The sequence below is a fragment of the Scomber scombrus genome, chromosome 21, assembly GCF_963691925.1.
Source record: "Scomber scombrus chromosome 21, fScoSco1.1, whole genome shotgun sequence".
NCBI classification, from domain to species: domain Eukaryota; kingdom Metazoa; phylum Chordata; class Actinopteri; order Scombriformes; family Scombridae; genus Scomber; species Scomber scombrus.
Window position 1 is genome coordinate 9,041,109 of NC_084990.1, and position 21,270 is coordinate 9,062,378.

The 21,270-nt window shown below is 40.0% G+C and overlaps 1 protein-coding gene across 1 annotated transcript in view; it reads right to left on the minus strand.

Annotated features, from left to right (window-relative positions):
- Window positions 1–21,157, minus strand: part of grid2ipb (glutamate receptor, ionotropic, delta 2 (Grid2) interacting protein, b) — a 33,836-nt gene extending 12,679 nt beyond the window's left edge. Inside the window, exons 1-8 of the mRNA XM_062443102.1 lie at window positions 21,002–21,157; window positions 18,756–19,009; window positions 18,236–18,565; window positions 16,704–16,858; window positions 6,719–7,000; window positions 4,269–4,354; window positions 1,832–1,901; window positions 15–167 (exon numbers count right to left, since the gene is read on the minus strand). Of these exons, the coding sequence (XP_062299086.1) occupies window positions 15–167; window positions 1,832–1,901; window positions 4,269–4,354; window positions 6,719–7,000; window positions 16,704–16,858; window positions 18,236–18,565; window positions 18,756–19,009; window positions 21,002–21,086 (1,415 nt within the window). The 5' untranslated portion in view covers window positions 21,087–21,157. The remainder of the gene's footprint in view (window positions 1–14; window positions 168–1,831; window positions 1,902–4,268; window positions 4,355–6,718; window positions 7,001–16,703; window positions 16,859–18,235; window positions 18,566–18,755; window positions 19,010–21,001) is intronic.
- Window positions 21,158–21,270: the final 113 nt, after the last annotated feature.

Genomic DNA, 21,270 nt, shown 5'->3' on the forward strand with positions numbered 1-21,270 from the left:
GGTCTTTTACTCACCTGGAGCGTGGCAATGTGGTGGGAGCCAGGTTGGGGGATTCCTCTGGGTCTGTTTGGTCTGAAGAGTAGTCAGACGGACCCTCCTCTACAACCAGAGTGGGCATCGCCCCACTGCCCTGCAGCATGGACACCACCTTCTCATGGGAACAGTTCCTACAGAGAGAAAACATGGAAGTGAACCCAAGAGGAACGTAATCAAAGGATGGAGAGAGACTGTAACTACAGAATATAAAGCAGGTGGATTGATGTTATCTACTACAAGACTTCTAGCAAACTGAATTATGCAAATCCTTAACCTTTTTTTATTTGTGAACATGTAGTACAAGTCTACCAGTACAAGAACAAAATGTAATCCTTTTTTCATTTTTATTACTAAATAATTTTTAAAGTCGAAAAAGAATAAGGTGGGAAGATCAGAAGAAAGCATTGAAAAGCAAACATAACTGCAGAAATTAGTTTTTTCTGCTTTCCTACCGCTAACATTTATTTTGTGACAGTGTAAATTTGATGAGAGAAATAAACATTAATCCATGAAAGTAGAAAGTCAGACTGTGAAATGTGTTGACTCTTGGCTATAAATCCGCACAAGAGATACGAGTCTTGCCAGAGTCGTTGTAAGGCTCAATTCACTTATTGTACAGAGAGTTATAACATCCTTTTCTTCACCTGAGATGTGCTGTACAGACAAGCTCTGTATGATTCCAACATACTGATTGACCTCAGCAGGAGAAAAAAAAGTTAGATTTCTTTTAAAAGGTTTTATAAATTTTAATACACCCGAGAAAAGACTGTTTTCATTAAAGTTACAATCTTTCTTTGTTTCTGCTGTTTTTATAGATACCATACACCATATGCTTTCTATGTGTACACTGGCTGCCTACACATATCTAGTACTTGTATTTTCTTTCTCTCCCTCTCTCTCTGGTGAACAACTCCCACTGTTTTCTCGATTACCACCTACTGCTGCAGCACCGTGTAATCAAGGAGCGCAGCAAAATTATACAGCGCCAATCAAAGTGGTACATCAGGCAGCCATGGGAACAGCACTGTGAGCCCTCTCTTCACATGGCTATCAGTAACGCCATCTCTTCTCAGAGCATTGGATATATTGGCTGATACATTGGTTGATATACTGACTTTGCTGAGCTTGTATGGGTACAATTCAGTTTCATAAGTGATGGATTTCTTATCTGCACTCCCACACTTGCTCTCTGAAGTCCAGAGGCAGAAGGTCAAGAAGTTGTGAAGTCCACAAAAGAACTGTGACGACTCCCACAAGCTTGTGTTCACGTGTGTCTTGCTGAGAGTTATATGAGAAGATCGATACCACTCCTGGTACCGATCTTCCCCCAAATGCCAAACTACAGAAGTCTGTCCATGTGTTTTTCCCAGAATGTGTTTAAGGATGAAATTAGGTTTTTTTTTCAATTGTACTTGTTTCTACAATAAAGTTTCCCTTCCATTCTGGCTACCCAATAAGACGAGATATTAGATGTGATAATACATTTTGTACAGTAATATATTTTTAAGGGTTTATTCATGGCTGAAACTTCAATTTCCTCCTGGACAGAAAGCAGAATATAGTGCTGTTTTAATGCAAACATTGTGAAATAATGATGACTGGGACTGGGCAAGCTGTTTTTCATATTGAGTGAGAATAAATGTCACCAGATTACTTCTCTTGGAGAGAAACAAGCCCTAATAACTCTAAATATACAGCTTAAGTTCAAGAACTTGGACAGCAGGCGAAGACAAAATATTACTACTACTACTACTGCTGCTGCTACTAATAATAATGTTATCCATTAAAAACAGACCTCATGTCCAGTCCATTGAGGAAGAGGATGCGGTCGCCTGGCTTCAGTCCACATTCCTCAGCAGGACTATCTGAGAGGGAGACAAAAATGGCAGAAAATCTGAGATTGGAAAAGGGATCCTGGCACGATGTCACCGGCTAACAAGGTGCAAGGAACAGACGGGCATAGCAGGGAAAGATGGTGACTAATGTGATGCTGTCAATCTGTGTATGACATCCAACAAAGCCCATCAACCAACGGGATGATCTCCATGCTAAATCTTATTATGTAAGGAAACATTGCTGTCAAAACAATGCGCGGTGGAATCTGTTCTGACTGCGCATCCCCTGTCGCCTCCTCATCCATCAACTCAGCTGCTGTATTTCTCACACACTGGATGTCATGTCACCTTTCTTTTTTAACCCCAACCAACTATTCATGTGATAATGCAGCAGGCGCTGATCTAGGCACATTCACAGGCCGGGGGACAGACCTTATATCAGAGAGTTTGTGGTTTCCTACAGTATTCATCAGTAAAAGATCTCTGTTCAGATCACGATGAGAGACATGCTCTCCACCCCCACTATCTCCAGATCAACCTCCATAAGGCCCACTGAGTCAGCCCGCTCTGGCCGCTTCACTGTACAATGGTGGGAGATGATGGTGGGCGGGAACGGTGCTGTCATCATCAAATACACACACACACACACACACACACACACACACACACACACACACACACACACACACACACACACACACACACACACACACACACACACACACACACACACCTCCCTTCTCACGAGGAACCTGGCAAAGTCCCTCAACAGTAACTGCACAGCCTCTCTAGTCGGCTGCTTCTGTTGCGCTAAGCTATTACAGTTAATTAGGTGAGCGTTTAATGCAGGATATATAAAAATTAAAGTAATTAAAAAACCTCTAAATAGCCAAAAAACCCTTATTAATATGCAAAAGTAAATTTGAGCCCTCTAATTAACGAGCAGCTGGGCACATTTTTATCCAAAACACTGGAAACAGGAAATGTAGGTAAACCAAAACAAATTAAATTAAAATGTCTGCATTGCTGACCTGAGGGAGCAAAGAAACAGGGCTTTTTTAGTTATTCCACATTTTGATGTAAATGTATGAGGAAAATATGTTTTAATCCATTGAAGGTACAAACTGTGGATAATGTGAACGAATGTAATAACTGTAAAGGAATAGTTTGAAATAATGCTACTGATACTAAACATTAAGCTAGCTCCTTGCTGTAGCCTTATGCTGAGAGGAAACATGTGAAAGTGATATCAATCTCAAAATGTCAAACTATTCCTTTGAGGTTACTAAATGTGTCCTTATTGTCCAGTCTTACAATAGACTGGTTTAAGCTAGTCAGCCTAGATAGCTAGCCTCAAGATAACAAAATGTGCCAACCAGCATCTCAAAAGCTCACTTATTAACACCTTAAACTTGATTATTTAATATGTACAAAATCCAAACGTTATAAATAAATGACCCAGCGGTTTAATGTGGGGTTATGTTAAGGAATAACTCATATGTAACATTCTCTGTTTCCAGTCTTTATGCTTAGCTAAGCTAACATAACCGTCTCCTGAGTGTAGCTTCATATTTAACGGTTGTAGCTTCATGAAAATTAATTTTGCTATCATATCTTTTTTGTAATATGAGACGTTTGTAGCAGCATTACAGAGCATGTACTGTATATGGTCCTCTGTAAAAACATCATTATATAGTAGGCTAAAAAAATTAATCTGAGTAGAAGGATGTTTTTCTGAGACTGCATAGAGTGCTTGATAACATCAATACAAGTATTGATTATGAAAGTATGATTAAACTGGGATGTTCATACATCTCTCCTTGTTTATTTGTTTGTTTTTGCCTTTTAAAATGATCAGTCTGCATCATTATCTCAGCATAATGTAATTGCATTGAACATATAAATAAAGTAATATACTTCCAAACTCTAGGAACATAATAAACTTAATCAAATTAATTCATCCTAACATTTTTACTTTATCTCACTGACATAACAACATTAAACAGAATATGTGGAAAACTCCAGACAGACAAAAGTTCTCTCAAAAAAAAAAAAGTTCTCAAAAATCTCTGAATGTAACTGCGCAGCACTGACTGGCGGCAGGGTCCGTTCCGGCACAGCACAGTCTGTTCTAAGTGTTTTTCCTCTTAACATTACATTGGTGAGTCAGACAAATCCACTTCCTGGTACACTCATAGTCACACACACACACCTCCTGTTCACCTTTAACCCCCAGTGGCTGGCACCACAACAGACTCACCCACATAAAATACATCCGCCCCCCCTTTCCACAGCCAATACAGAACAATGTTTGGGTCAAGCCACCACACTTAGAGAGAAGGCGTCTCTGCACTGTACTGTACTGTTCTGTACTGGTGTTTAATTTAGAAGCAATACCTGGGATAACGGAGTCGATGCAGACGGGAGCGTGGCCTCGCAGCGTGAAGCCGAAGGTCTTCTTCCCCCTGTAGACGCGCACAATCCTGAGGAAGAGATGAAGAAGCCAATTTACACACAGAGCCACAAACAATCATTATATCACACTCCTCCTTTATATAAAAATCTATAATCATTTAAATTCTTAAGGGAGACTCGAAATAAAACATGACCCAATGTGGTCTGTATGTCTATTTAACAACAAAACCCACAATTTGAAGTACTTTTGAACACTTTAGCAGCCCCTTCTCAATTTAAGGCATTTCCAAAACTCAAATCACAACATTAACCATCATCAATATACAACTTCAGTTTAATTAGAAGTATTTTAATGTATTTCTTTTGTTAATCAACATCAGATGATAAAGCAGAGGTTAGGGTTTCCAAAAATTACTTCTCTCATCAATCCATCAATTTGACTAGGACTAATGGTACAATGGTACAACAATAAAAATGTTCATTATCTTTTTGATTGATGGATTAATTGTCTATAAAATGTGAGAAAATTGTGAAAAATGTCCAAATGATATTCTGTTTCCAATTATATAAAACTTAGCAAATTCCCACATTTAAGAGTCTGAAACCAGAGAGTGTTTTTCACAAGACTAATTGTTTACAGATTCATTTCCTGTTTATCCCCTTATAGCGTACTCCATCAGCACTGAATGTGACATCAGTTCACTGCATATGACACTCTCTCATGCCTAACAATGGGTCTGTGAATGGACGGGGAGGCCAGCTGTCAGTTGATGGAGCGATCGCTCACTTCTGTTTACAAGTCTGATTGTGCTTGACTTTTGTTTTGATTCGTCACTTCCTGTATGTGGGAGTCTGAACAAGCGGGGATATGACGCTGTTCTTTACTGTGATCCAACTTTGTGATTTACACTTCTGTTTTTTCTTACATAACGAGATCAACTACTGCAGCCTTTCTTTGTGTTTTTTAAAAATAAAAATGATTCAGGATGTATCCAACATAAAAAGAAACAGCTTTGACATTTTGCTGATGATGGTGCTTCACTCTGATTCACTCCCGTGGTGGAACCTCCCATTACATCAAAGATGAGGCACTTATGCTGTTTATCCACTGTGGGTTGCCATGGAAACGACTCAAGGCAACACTGCCTTGATGTGTAAACAGGGGGGGCAAAAAAAAAGACGAACGGGGAGAGAAAACAGACAAATCTGTTCTTTGATAGGCATGAATACTGGCTCTTATGTAAGATGAGCTAAATGCAGACGGGTGGATGGGGTGCTGTGCTGTGCGTGTGTGTGTGTGTGTGCGTGTGTGTGTGTGAGAGTGTACTTGTGTGTAATGCTGTGCAGCCACAAAGAGCGACGCAGCATCAGCTTCGAGCACCCTTGACAAACTGTACCAGGCTGCTTAAGGCCTCTCCTGATTCCTGGGAACTTCATACCTTTACATACTTTAAATTATTACATAACAACCCAAAAAGGAATCAATCAGTCACTGCTTAATACAATCTACAGGGAAATCTACAACTGGCACATTGTGCAGCAGCTCCAGCAGTGACCCAAAAAGACAATTGCCAATCTATAGGGATTGACTTTGAGCATTTACTGTATATCAGTTGAAGGTTTTGTATATATCTCTATCTAGTTACTGTGGCGACACAACACTGTTATACAATCCTCTTGAGAGAAGAAAGTACTAGCGCAACTTCTTACTGTGACTGTGCCACTTATCCCACATGATGTTACCTCTTATTTAACCCAACCACCCCTCTCTTATTCTTGTGATGACCTGACGATATGGTTACACTTGACGCGCTCAGCCGTACTCTTTCATTTCCAGTGTGGATGAAGACATATCTTGGGATTTAGTTAGTTAGCTTGGTGTGGGAGTGTGGGCGTGCAATGCCACCCCTGTAATCCTGCGCTAAGTCCATTGTGGTGTTATTAATTGGGCGGCCGTGTAATCAGTGTGTTTGTGGGTGGAGGATGAGCAGGAGAGGTTGAATGGTTGAGGGCTTTACAACGCTGCAGGATTAACGTGTTTAATAGGTGAGGAGCTAGACACAAGCAGATGATTGATTCAGTTGTAAGAAGTTATAGATAGTGTTATTTGACTATATGTTGAGTACTTTCTAACTTATACTGAAAAGGTATAAGGGGTTTTCTAAGTGTAGCTTTGTGACAAGACTCAGGGGAAGACATGAGTTTAGGATAGAGGAATCAGACAACATCACAGAAAAAGACAAGATTGTCCCGTGTTTTATATACAATAAAAAAAAAATCCAGAATGTCGGAATGTCTGAATAATGAAGTGAATCGTTGGCTACTGCATTACATGTTGGGATAAATCAAATTCCTACAGTACTCAGCACTTTAAACAGGGCCAGACTCAAAACAAGACCAGAAAAACAACAAACACAGAGTGATGTGCTCACCTCTGATTGGGTCCGATGGGGGGATGCGCAGGTTTCCCAGAGACGGACTTCCTCATGCCCCTGTCTCTCTCTGCGTCACCCCTCCCTCCGGGTTCCCCTCCATCCCTGGGTACCGAGCTGGCCCGTTTGGACCCGTGGTGGCGCTCAGAGTGATCCTCGCTCCGACTGCGCCGGACTCTGTTGTGCGGCTCGCTGATGCTCTTGCTGCGGCAGAGCTTGTTGATCACGTTCTGGGAGACGGCCTCGTCGAAGCGTTGCCGGTGCTTCTTGGGAATGAAGATTCTGGCAAACATGGGTGGCATGTGAGGAGGAAAAGAGGTTGATATTAAGTTTTTGTCCACGAGAGTTGCCTCGGAAAAGGAGCAGGAAAGGGGATGGATCTACATCACTGATCCACCTCGATCCATTTTTGAAAACATACAGTCCATAAGCAAAGGTTTTCGGTGAAATTACAGTAGCGAGTCAAACATCCAGCGCCAGCTGAGATTTAAAAGTGATGACCAACTCGATCACTGCTGATAAATGATGTTTACAATCCAAGTCAGCACTATTGCAATTCAACAGGCTTCACTCAAAGAAAAGAAAAAAGGCTTTTGACGGACAGGTGAGTAGTCGTTCCCCTGGAGGTTACTGCCGTCCCCGGAGAGGAAAAAAGAGAGAGTTGAATGAGAAGCCAGAGAGAAAAGATCTTTCTGAGGAGAGACACTGAGGAAATCTTGCTGTTACCCGCTGCTTGCTGGAGTCTGACTGCTGCAGTGTGAGATACTAGAACCAGAATACAGCAAGAGAAAAAGATGTGGGAGTGAGCGAGGATGGGATTTCTCTGCTCTCTCTCTCTCTCTCTCTCTCTATCTGACACTCTCTCTCTCTCTATCTATCTACAGTATCTCATTCTCACTCTTTCCTACACTTCCGTCCACATCTCACCTATCTGTCACTCTGTCAGTGTGAGCACAGAGCAGGAAGCTGTCATCATCTTGTTGACCTCAGACTTTACCTATTTTCACATGTTGACGTAAGAACTCGACGTGTAGCATTTTACGTTCTTTGAGGTAAAAGACGAGCGTAATTAACTGTAACGTAAATGTAAATACTTTCATTTGAATTGTGGAGAACAATAAAGGGCCCAGTCCAGCTGATGACATTTTCACAGCATACCAACAACAACAAGGTGACAAACATTTGAAGTGACATGACATCATCAGGGTCATAGATTAGTTAGATACAGAAAACGTAATATTACACAACTTTTTTATGTGTCAATTCAGTGGAATGCCCCTTTAAACTGGCAGAAAATAAGGATTTTAGCTTCACCCGGGCTATTTACCACCTAGTAAGCACATTTCAATGTTATACTAAAAAATCTTTGTTACATCTAATTATAACTAACAACGTTACATTAAATATGAAGCTTTGCATAGCAGAACATGGGAGTGAAAAATCGACCTATTAGCACCACTAAAGCTCACCAATTAACACATTATATCTAATAAGTGTAAAAACATCGTGTTGTGGTTTGACAAAGGTTATGTGCTGGAATAAGCACTGTGCTAGCAGAGCTTCCATCCTTACAAACCACATGTCTTACATATAGGGTTTTTTTTTTTTTTTTTAAACAAACAAGATATAATGTTTAAATTTAGAGAATTTAGCCAGTATAACAGACAGTTCTTGTATTGTGATTTTGTGTTTTCAGATAACTTTTTGAGATCCCTTAGATTTGACATTAATTTCTTTTTTGATTATAAAGCAGGTGTAGATGCTACATAAATACTGTAAAAGCATCAACATGCTCAGTCCATGGAGATATGCACACAGCCTGTCAGAAACTGTGCCTTTAAATGAGCCATTTGGACCTCTGTAAGGTTGTGATGTCACAACTATATGCTCAGCATTTCCCCTACCATCCCCCGCGCCCAATGAAAGAAACAAAATATCTTATTAATGTTTATGTGTTTACCTAATTTATGTTAATTTCTTTCATTTCAGCTCAGTATCTACAGTGATTTGCTGTCATTTATGGTCACAGTAGTCTCTCACAGAGATGTTACCCTTTTTTCATTTAACACCAGAGGCCAATGTTCTACTGTTACATGTAATCTAAACAAAAGCAGCCCAAAAAAATATGATTTGTATATTATGGTTAGCCTTCTAGAATATAGTCCAATACTGACATGATTTAAACCAGAAACTCTCTCATAAAATGTCACAAATCTGACTTGACAGTGTTTGACAGTCTGTGGCTCAATAAACTTGCAATATATGAAAGAGGATGGATATGTGTGGACTGTACATGCTGTTCCACATGGAGCGCTGGCTGTTAAGCACTCCATGTGCAGACTGTGAGAATAAAACAAAAAGAGTTGTCCCACACACACAAGGACTCAGTCATTCAGCTGACAAAAGAAAACAAGTTTTTCATTCAAGTCATCAGAGCAGCTGCCAAGACAGAAGACAACCACCTACTCATGCATCACACATAAACAAACACAGTTTCTATTACTATACTTGTGAGGATATTGATGCTCTGCCTCCTTAACATTAACCTTAATTTGTTCTGCTTACTGTACGTTTGTTGGATATTATTTTACTTTAATCAATAAAATATTATTATATGTTAATGATATATTGACTTTTATATAAAAAAGGTGAATCTGTCTAAAATACTCATAAAAAATGAAAGACTTACCAAGCCAATAGCCTTAACAATGATTTTTCAGTTAAGGGTCAAAGTAATTCAGGGAAACGTGAAAAAAATAATCATTAGCTAAAAACCAGAAGAGTAAATCACAACACCTGCTGTTAATTCATCACCATGCCAGAGTGTGCACAAGCATCCGAGCTGCTATTTTTCCTTTTACATGAACACAATCCTCATTCATATCATTCAATTGAAGCCCAATAGAATGGCTCCTTAAAGAGGTTAGAACAGGTTAAAACCTCCTCACCTTGGAGAATTTATAGGGACAACAATGGACTTCGAACAAGAGCATATACACATTCAGTAGCCAGTTATTAAAACCAGACCCAGAGGAAATGTGCCAACATCAAAATCCCAATTGAAACATCAAGCGAGTCAAAAGTTACTTATTTGATTTTAAACCACAGTGGCATTAAGATCCTACTGAGAGTGGAGCCCGACCACAGATTCCCTCCTACACCAGTCTGTTGTGTACTGACTAGCTGGTTCGCTGCTGATCTGCAGATCAGATGAATCAGCCATAAGCAGACAGGGTGAAGCACCATACTGTGAAAAACAGCACCAGTTGAGTAATGAGCAACAAAACGTGGCGTAGAATAAACAACAGCTACCATTGTAGTTGTCCACAAGAAGCTAATTAAGCTGCATAAAAACAACTTTGGCAGCTAAATAAAGTAATTAGGACACACTTATTGCACGGAGAGAAGGAGAAAGAGAGAGAGAGAGAGAGAGAGAGAGAGAGAGAGAGAGAGAGAGAGAGAGAGAGAGAGAGAGAGAGAGAGAGAGAGAGAGAGAGAGAGAGAAAAAGCAACTTCACAGCAAATCTGTGTCCCGGCTACAGTTCATTTCATTATGTTGTTCATTGAAAAGGTATTCAGATAAATATAGAGCACATCCAGACCATTGCCGCTCTTACTGTGTGGCAAATAATAAAGTCTCATTTAAATGTGGAATCTAAAGGTCATCGCTTCTGTTCTCAGCACTGGTCGCCTGTATGAGGAGCTCCTTTTGAAACAACACAAGTATCTACTGTCACACTGGCGGCATTATTAAGCTGTCATTAGGCATAGTGGTGCTTCAAGCTAAATGCCAACATTAGCATGCTAGCACATTTGCAATTACAATGCTAATATTTGCTCACTGATGATGCTAGAGGGCAAGTTAGGAAAGGTTCATCTGGAGAAAAATTAGATGAGATTAGTCAAAACATTTAATTGTCCATTCAAGTTAAGATATTTCAGCCTGGACCAAAGTGGTGGACCAACAGACTGGCACTGCCATCCTTAGAGCAATGCTGCTAGCATGGCTAACAATTGCAAACCTGGTGTTCACCTCAGAGTGGCTGTATAGACAAGACATAGATTTTTTTAAAATGATAACAATATTCTTATTTGGGAGAATTTATCTACTGATCCATTTTTTTGTTTTATATAAACGCAGTCAACAGTTTTGATAAGGCTCTCTTAAAGGTGCAGTATGTAGAATTTAGTGACAAGTAGCGGAACGGACTTGGCAGAAATGGAATTTAGTATTCATAAGTGTTTTATTATTAGTGTGTAATGACATAAAAATAAGAATCGCTGTGTTTTCGTTACTTTAGAACGCACCCTTTATATCTATATAGGGAGGAGGTCCCCTTCTATGCGCAGCACTTTTTCTACAGTACCCCAGAATGGACATATCAAAAACTGGCTCTAGCTAGGGCCTTTCGTGTTTTTCATGAGTTTTGCGAAGCCACCTTAAGTTCTCCTACACGCTCACCGCTAGATGCCACTAAGTCTTACAAACTGGTCCTTTAAGTTTGCCTATTACAGACTGGCCAAATGAGGGACATCACAGTTGAGAATATATCATTGTCAGTGCTCTCTTGTGGACAAACTATATAGTTGCAGTTTGTTTACTTGAAACCTATCTTTGGCAATTCTGTCCTTAACAGCCCATAACAGTCCATAGTCTATAAAAACTGAAGCCAACTCTTGTTGCTTGTCTGTAGTTTACATTACTCTACAATTAAACTCAAGCAAATCCACCATTATTACAAACTGACGGTTATCACACAAAGGAAATAGTGCCCTGCAAACCTGTATGTGACAGATATGTTTAGTTAAAAGTTTCATATTCCATAATAAAAAAGCATGGAGAATACACAAATAATTCAGAAATGTGTGTTTTTTTTCTGGCACCCCCCAGTGGTACTATCACAAAATACACTGTGCACACTGCAACCCCTTAGGAGCTCTCCGTTCAGCACCACTGCAACACAAGACAAAAGACAACAAAACGACAGCCTTTTTATTCTGACAAGAATCCCTCACCTCCTGCTTGAATATGAAATCACTTTTAATCACTTACAGCTGACTCACAGCAGGTGACTCACAGCAAATGAGCCATTAAAAGTGTCATATGATTAAAAGAGCTATTAAATACTTAATAAAGGGGCACTTACCTCATTTTATATATTAAGATGAGTCATGGGGAGTACTGCTCAGTCTGTGAAACACTTGTATTATGTCTTCTGTGCCTATTGAACGAGCTTTCTAAATCCTGAGAAATAACACTTGTGTCATTAGGGTTATCTCCAATTTTGTTTTATTAGGACAATTTTTCAAAATTAAAACACACCTGATCTTTTCGTTGAAGTGACAACATTGAACTAATATTTCCTTACATATAGTATTATCTTTTGGAAAGAACTGCTAACAATTACAGTTTCAAACGTGTGTTCTTTACCTAACAATCAAAGTTGAGCAGCAGAAAACACTGTCCTCTGTGCTCCTCTGCCTTCCTATCATACACAAATCACTTTTCACCAGGATTGGCTACCTCAACAAAAAGATATGTCAGCAGAATAAGTTGAAAGATGCTATAACAACATTAAAACATCTATAGATTGTGGCTTTTATTTACCTGCTAACCAGTTAAAAATCTTTCTCAGCTTTTTTTTCTATCACTTCTTATAGAGTAGCTGCCACATTTTGGAAATGGTTGGTATCTCGTTTTTGGAACGAATCTGCTCAGTCAAAGATTTAGGCCACATATTCTTAGCCTGCTGTCACTGTCTCTGCAGAATTTGATCAGGTTTGAGGTGTTCATGCAGCCCGAGACAGTTTTCTATGAGCAGACTACAGGCTACAATAAGCAGACTCCTGAGATATAAATAAGTGTTCTGTAGTAATGTAGGTGTACAAACCCACACAGATCCTCGCTGTTTGCCATCTGCGCCTCTCTGCTATTTGCAATCTATTCATATCATGATGCTAATAATCTCTGTCTCTAACAGCTACCTGTCAGTATAAGTACATAGTGCTGCTATCAGCGTTATGCTTTTACAAATGCAGATGTTCCATCTGAACATTCACAGCCATCTGTTGAAACAGCCACCTCATCACAAAAAAGTTTTCTGCATCAACTCGTCGAAACTAAATGAGTGCTCTGATTTGACCTCATTTATAAGGAACAGAGATCTATAATTATCTGACAGAGGATTGTGGAGGAGGAACCAAGCAGGGAGGAAGGGACAGATTTCTCAAAAGGGAAGAATGACATGCAGAAAACTACGGAGAGGAGACCTCATTTCATTTCAAGTGTCCAGATGCAGCTCAAATGCAGGCGAGCAAGGCTGAACAAAATAAATTCCCTGTTTCTCTTGAACGCTGCCAAAAAAAGTGTAGCACAGAGGTGGATCACACATTTAAGGATAATGCTAGTGGAATTAAAAAAGAATTATGTGATTACAAATCTGTTTTCATCACATCTTTGTCCAGGAACTAAACACAAGTAAATGAATGAATATTGAGCTGGTGAAAAAGGTCATACCTGATCTACTGTGTAGATGTGTACGTTCTGGATTAATGCAGTTAAGAATACAACTGATCAAAGTATGACTGTGGTCATGATCAGAGCTCAAATAAAACAAAACCTGTCTCAATGACGCTGAAAATGAGTAGCAAAAATGAAAAAACACTATAATACTATGTACTAACTATACTATACTATTTTATATATAAAGTGCATTGTTTAGACAGAATTAATATTCAGTACTAGTGGTATAAAGTGACAATAATAAAAATGTAGTTTGTTGGTAACAATATGAAGTAGAGCTGTGCAATATATCGATATTATATTAATATTGTGATATGAGAATAGATATCGTAATATCGTGATGTGGCATAAATATTGTGTTTTCCTGGCTTTAAAGGCGGCATTACAGTAAAGTGACCTCATTTCTGGACTTACCAAACTGTTCTAGCTATTCTATTATTTGCCTTTACCCACTTGATCGTAATATCCATATTACTGATGATTATTCATCGAAAAACTCATTGTGTAAATATTTTGTGAAAGCACCAATAGTCAAACCCTACAATAATGTCACAATATTGATATTGAGGTATTTGGTCAAATATATTGTGACATTTGATATTGTCTGTATTGCCTCAATCAATTTTCCATATGGGTCTGAAAAACCTTCACTGACACTACTCACTAATGACTAAGGCCATTTTTTATGATAATTGTGCTTTGTCTTGAAAAAGCCCAGATTTGTTTCTATATGACATTCAAATTTAAAAAATGACATATGTATTGAGATGGTTCATTCGCTCTTCGCTGAATCTACTAATACAGATAAGCAGATAGTGTTTAAATTAATGTTTGTCTCTTACTTATGAATGTTCAGGCCTTGGTTCTGTTTATGTTAATTGTCCGCTTTGATAAAAAACAGTTTGCAAGATATTTGGGAGCCATTTATGCTTATCTTGTGTTTCTCATTTTGTGCAGTGTAGCATCTCAGCAGCAAGTAAAAACAAGCTCCAGCCACATATAAACACCATCATTAACACCCCTGCTGAACAAGAACGCTTTATGCACAGAGGTGCTGAAAGCTGCAGTTTTGTGGCTTATTTAGACTCACCATTATCTATTTCTAATCACTAGCACTGCAGCAAGAAATGGTAAATGGCCAAATGTTTTGTAAACTACTAATTTCTTATTTCTGCACAGCTGAAGCAGACCCGCTTTTAAACACACCTCAGTGATGTCACCCATCCAGCTGTTGGAAGACATCTTGCATTACAGAAAAGCCTAAAGTGTCATTTTCAGAGCAGATGACGCTCAGTTTAACACAAGCAGATACATTAAAAAGGAATATTTATTTAATCTGGGAGTCAACATCCAGCTCAAAAGCATGCACACAGACGCACCCTCAAACATGTGGCAAGAGATTACCTCCAAAAAGCAGAGCATCACTCCCTCTAATGACTCAGTCACTTAGAGAAAGGCACAATAGCAGAGCTTTAGAAGCGATGTTTGTCCAAGTGTTGTCACATCAAACTACACGTGCTGTACATGCTGTCGATGATTCAGTCAATTTGATTAATAATAGATTTAAAGATGGCTTAGATAGAGAAAAAGATCAGATATGAAACATCTACAGCTTTTGGACAAGATCTGTTACAGTGCATACACAAAAGCATCTTACATTATATATAAAAACTACACTGTGAGCTGCAAAATACACCAAAAAGTGAATTTACACATATAATTACACCAATGGCACTTTGACAAAAAAGTGCAGGTGCCAGATCTAAACAAGCTGATGAAAATGTAGAAATACCTTCAAAAAATAAACAATATATGGCAACCAGATAACATAAAACCTCAAGGAAACATAATGCAAATAAAGCTCAATTGAAATTAATGGAAAGACATACTCACCCCAGACAATTCATTGTTTCAGCTGTCACCCATAGTATAAAAATAAACTAAACCTAAAAGCACAAGTTGCAGCATCTAGAGGTGCCCAGAATAGCAGGCACACCTACTGCTACAGAGCTGCTTCTCTGTGGGGGATACAAGATATGGTGGGACCTCGGCACATGCAGGAGGATGCCTTTACCAAGTGTCAGGGGAAAATGGTCACTGAGCGGAGTTAGAGCAGGGAACAGACCGAGTGCTAAGTGGAATAATGAGAAGAAAATCCATGTGAGAAAAACACAAAAACCCCCTCGGAGAGGGAGAGAGAGGTACGAGAGTTGTGAGATGGGTGGGGGATGGAAGAGATAGCTTTAATGATGTTATTGGTGTATGTGCAAATAGGAGTGTCTTTTATTATACAACCGCCAATGAGGAATACTCGTTTGACAGTTTTTGAATTATTCATGACCAATTTGAAGCATAAAAAACAAGAAAAAAAACTACACTAACACTTTCTCTCATACTGCTGGAAGTCCTTCTTACAGTATATTAATACCATTAAAAGAAGTTAAAAGTGGTGTAGTAGTGGTGGGTAACAAGCCAACATAGTAAGAGAATAAAGGCTTTTATTGGCTCTACTTGTGGAAGGAGTGCAATCTGTGGACAAACTGTCTGGGGATTTACAGAAAGGCAGAAATATTGGTCATTCTGGCACATGGACAAGAAGGTAACTCTGGCTGTCCGAGTAGTTTTTCATATTCAGTTATTTGGCGTTATTCCATTTCATGAAAACACGCCACCACACGCCTTCAATAAACCTGTTGGGGGTAGCTCAAGTTCTTTTTTCTTTCCGAAGGGACTGCAGAAGTGGAGCAGCATGGCCACCGCTACTGAAACTTGTTTTCATGAAGCGAGCAATCAACTAAATCTGTCTTTATCTGAATCAAGCTTACTGTGGCTCGTCATCACAGACACCTCCATGCTGTGAGTACGGTCCACGTTGCCAATTCTCATTTGCCGCTGAAACTTTAAGCTCGGGTCCCTCCGTGTCGCTTCGGTCTCCTCTGAGATCGTGCCGTTTCACTAACACTGGCTATGACACTTTAAGCGACTTGGGGGGTCACTGTGGATTTACCCCCGGGTAACAGATGGAGCCCACCTAAACCTAAAGTGTAGCTCTAAAATGGCTGGACCCTGTAATCCATCCTGTCACAGAACAGGAAAAGCTTCTAGTCATTATGAATTAATCCCTACAGATTACTGTAGTTTTCACTATGACTTGAGAATGACAAGTTGCTATGTGTGGATACAATACAGAGACATGTAACTAGTAATAATAATCTTATGTAAAAGCGTGGCAGAAGCACAAACGAATGCTGACTTTTATTATCATAACCACAGTCTGTAATGAACAAGTGGGAGGATAATGCAATTTCCAGGATTTTGTGTGAGATTTTGCTGTTATGAGGCAGTTGGACAGCACAGAATGACATTTAAAGTGACTGATCTGGACCAACATTAATACCATTGTGACAATTTATTCTCTAATGTGTAAAGCATCGAGTGTGAGCAAAAAGCTGTGACTCCTACCTGATGCTGGAAATGAGCTGTCGATGCTCATCAGTGGTGAGTATTTCTGGCAGGACATAAGCCAACCAATCGACTTTCTTCTCGGCTGCGTATTGCTTCAGCACAGTGAAGAGTCTCTCTTTCACTTCTGGCTCATCGCCTAAAATCTGGTCAACCTGATGGAGGGTGAACAATGATGTTAGAGGCTAGGGTACTTTAAGGACATCTCAGTAAAAACAGCACAGAGGGTTGCTGTAACCTGGTTTTTCACAGTGCCATATGAATTGTCTCTGTATTGTGGTTCTATTCTGGACTTGTCTTGGTCTATTACAGTAAAACCTATGTAATGGATTACGCCTGTTTATTGTATGTAATGATCCTCATACATTTATGGGTTCATTAGTTTAAATCCCAACACGAATATGAAACAGCTTTCCATAAGCATCTGTTCTTGGCCAAACAGCCAATTACTAATGAGAGTCCAGCTGACTACTTTATTAGGTTAATATTTGACTCCAATAGCATGGTTTTAATTAACAAGTTGTGATTCACTTTGCGTGACCATTAACGCCCACTAGCCTCCACTTCAAAACAATGCAGGCATGATAATGAGAAACGTGCCCATCTGCCTGTATCAGTCCCGCCCCCACATGCTCTATATGTGTGTGTGTGTGTGTGTGTGTGTGTGTGTGTGTGTGTGTGTGTGTGTGTGTGTGTGTGTGTGTGTGTGTGTGTGTGTGTGTGTGTGTGTGTGTGTGTGTGTGTGTACATGCTCAGCTGAGAGGTTGTGTCCTGCCAAGTAGAGAGCAGAGAGTCATCTTCAGTGTTTGGCAAATGTTAGCAAAATAATTGATGACAAAACACATTTAGAACTGCACTGATTGCACAGACAGGACACATTCTCATTAGATGAGCTACTTTGGAAAAAACACCAAAAAACACAGGTGGCAGCAACTTGATGATTATGCAGCAAGTATTATAAAGTCAACTGAAAGCACTCCACTTTCCATATATTCCACACAGATGTTTATGGCTTAATGAACTAATTAATGAATTATATTTATGTACATTACGGTTTTTATAGCAGAGCCAGGCAATGCTGTCAAAGTAACAGGCTTATTTTATATGAGTAAAATATAGGCTGTGCCTCAGCTTAACACTCGTTATGATAGTTGGTTTGTAATTACAAAAGTTCTCATCGATCAAGAATAGGGATGTTTTTAAATGTTAATGGCTGTTTGCAGACTGTGTGGGCTAAAACACACTAATTTCCAATCTCCAATTACATTAATTCACAATCAATTTTACAATCAGGTAGGCAAACTCATTAAATTTGCAATAATTAAGATCAGTGTATATGGTGGAATAGTGACATTAGAATGTCCAGAGGCCACCAAATTTGGGCTTTTAAGGACCAATATTTTTGCCCGTAGACCCCCCTGGCTTGCTACTTTTCCCCCACTGGTTACTCCATATCCTGAAACTCCCCATCTGACCTCAACTGGACCAAGTGTTGGAAATAATTTGGACTCAGCCATTCAAACCCATCATACCTTCCTGTTGAACTCCAGAGCCTTGTGTTTGCGGTCCAGTCTCGCCCCCTCTGCTCCCATCTGACTGTCCTCTATGCTGAAGCTGTGCTTCTGCCTCGGGCCGAGACACAACACCCCCAGACGGAGCGTCCTGCCCTGGGAGGCTTTGATCAGCGCTGCGGCCGTCTCGTGTTGTCTGACGGGGATGCCGTTGACCTCCATGACGTAATCCCCGGCCCTCAGACCCGCACGGCCAGCTGGGGAACAAGGTGAGCAGTCCTCCACCAGTAGGGGGCAGTCTCCAACAATGGTGAATCCAAAACGACCATCTGGACCTGGTATGATGTCCATCTGTAATGCAGGAAAAGAAAATGATTAACAAAATATATAAAAGAATGTGCCTCAATGTTTGACCCCAGACCCACCCCAAAAAACATCACAAGGGACAGTTTAATTTCCATACTGGATATGCAGAGACTGATTACTGACATGACATGGAGTAATACTACTATTAATGGATGTATTCAAAGAGATGTAGCACCTGCTGTATGCGGGACACCACTCCGATGCTGGGAGGGATGTTCTTCTGAGTCTGGGCAATGGCCATGACAGCTTGCGGACCCAGAGTTGACACATTATGGCCCTCGAGCTCCAGGACTTGGTCCCCGGCCTGCAACCCTGCCAGGTGAGCACTGCTCCCTTCCTCCACAGACAGGATATAACTGGGTCCATTCCCACCCAGCTGGAAGCCAAACTCCTCAGGCCAGCCCTGGTTGGACGACGGCATGCTGAGGACTTGAATAAGGAGAGGGTAGTGAGTGAAGTGGGAGAAGAAAAAAAAGATGTAAGATTGTGGGATGAAGTAAAAATGACTGTAGAAGTCTCATAATCCAAGAAGTGTGGGGGTCCTGCACTACAATCTCTATTGCACTTTTTAGCTTCAAAGCTTATGCTAACAATACTAGGTCAACATCTGGTATATGGCCAGACTGTGTATCAAACGCTAGAGTGCTTTTTTCATTTGAAATTTTAGATACAGGAAGTGGCGATACGTGACAATCAAGCCCCCAGGAAGCATGCTGGGTTTTGACTGAAGCAAGTTTGACATGGGGCCTTTCTCGGTACCAAGTATGCCAAGTTCGGACTTGCACACTTGCTAGTTCAAATTTGGCAAGTTTGATTTGGGAATACAAAGTTTGAGGACAGGACGACGCATACAATCATTATGCCTGCTGACAGCAGCAGCTCAGCTTCAACACAAATATCAGACTGTATTGTGACTAAGTAATCTGAACTCAAAGCTACACTAACACTTTTTTTGTCACAAAAAAATAACCTTATTGACAGAGAGATGCAGTTAATTATATCATAATAACAATCCAAAGTGTTACATAGCTTAAAATAAAATAAAATGTAATATAGACTGATCTGTTTGTTTTAATACATTTATATTTATTGAAATTTGGTGATATCTGTACATATAGATCCACAGAGGCAGCACGTTTGTTCTGTCCAGTAAAAACTTCACTTTACATTCAGAGAAACTAATGTGGCAGCTACAAGTGTTGGATTTCATCTGTGAGACCAAGGTTTAACTTCTAAAAGGAATTATATCTCAAAATGCTATGGAGAAATTAGATCCAGCAGGTAAATTCACAGAGTTGCAAAGACCAGTTCATCAAATCATGTTTTGCTTGTGATGACGACAGATGTTGACCGGCCAATCATTTTACGAACTGGATTTCTAGCAGCTGCGATGATTGGCTAATCTCACCTGGCTAGCAGCTCGTCACATCTCCGAAAACGTTGTAGCAAATTTCCAAATAGGTCTTATTTTGATAAACTGACCACATATTAGGAATCTATGGTTACTTTCACCTCGAAAAAGAAGAAAAAAACTTAGTGTAAGTAAAAATAAATTGACATATTAACAGAACTAGAGCAAAAATTACAACAGCTTAATCTCTGCCATCGCTGCCAGTTGATGCGAAATGCATTCTGGGATACTTAGCTTCGGTGACCTTTGGCCAGCTTCGGCCAACCAATGGTGTAACTTCATCACTCAGTCACTCAGTCAGTCATTGAGACAGGGACAGACACTCATGTTTATAATGCTGGCATCACTGTTGTGGTCCAGCCAAAAAGTGAAGAAAATGACACAAGCACATTCAAACACATAAACTTACCCAAAGCAGTCATTTCACTCCAGTCGACTGACATTGCAAAAGAACTCTTAGATCAAATAATCCTTTGTATATTTTAAGAGATACAATCTGAGATACATCTGTGCCCTGTCTCTTCTCTATCCTACTCTCTCCTGTGTCTCAGGTTGTACTGTCGCGTGTAGTTCTGTAACCCTCTACCCTGAACCATGACACACTCAGCGGTCCCTGACCTGGTTCACAAACTCCAGAGCAGCCAATCAAATTAAAGCATCGCAGAGATTGTGACCTTAATTAGCTTCGGAGACAAAAGTTCCCGCAGCAATTTTTTTTGCTCAGCGCACACGCACGTCTTTCCTGTTGAATAGTAATTATGCAATAAAGTATGGGAGCACACCGCTGACTGCACTGATGACTTCTGCACAGGTAAGATATGAGACAGCATTAACTACTACAAACATCTTGAAAATGACGCAGAATCACAAAAATTGAGATGTTGCCTTTTGCTAAATATAATCTAATATAAACCCCACAGCACAGCTGGAGGCTAATGATGTGATCCACAGCCCCCAAAGCCACAGCACAGCAGGATTCACACAGTGGACGAAGCTGATAAAAGACTTACAGAAATCTTTAGATGGACACCGAGCGCCCCGTTTGCTCTGCCGAAAAGAGTATCTGCCTTTTTTGTTTTGCAAAAACTTCTTCATCTTGAATGTCAGACTATTATCCAATTTGTCTTCTCAAATATAATATGAAAAAAAAAAACACCCAACTCCCCCCTGACCACCCCACAACCCAAAGTCAAACAGAAAGGGTGACGAACTCAAAACATTGCCCCATTCCTCCACACTGAAACCACAGCAGTCTCCTCGTGAGCAAGGGGTGAGTGTG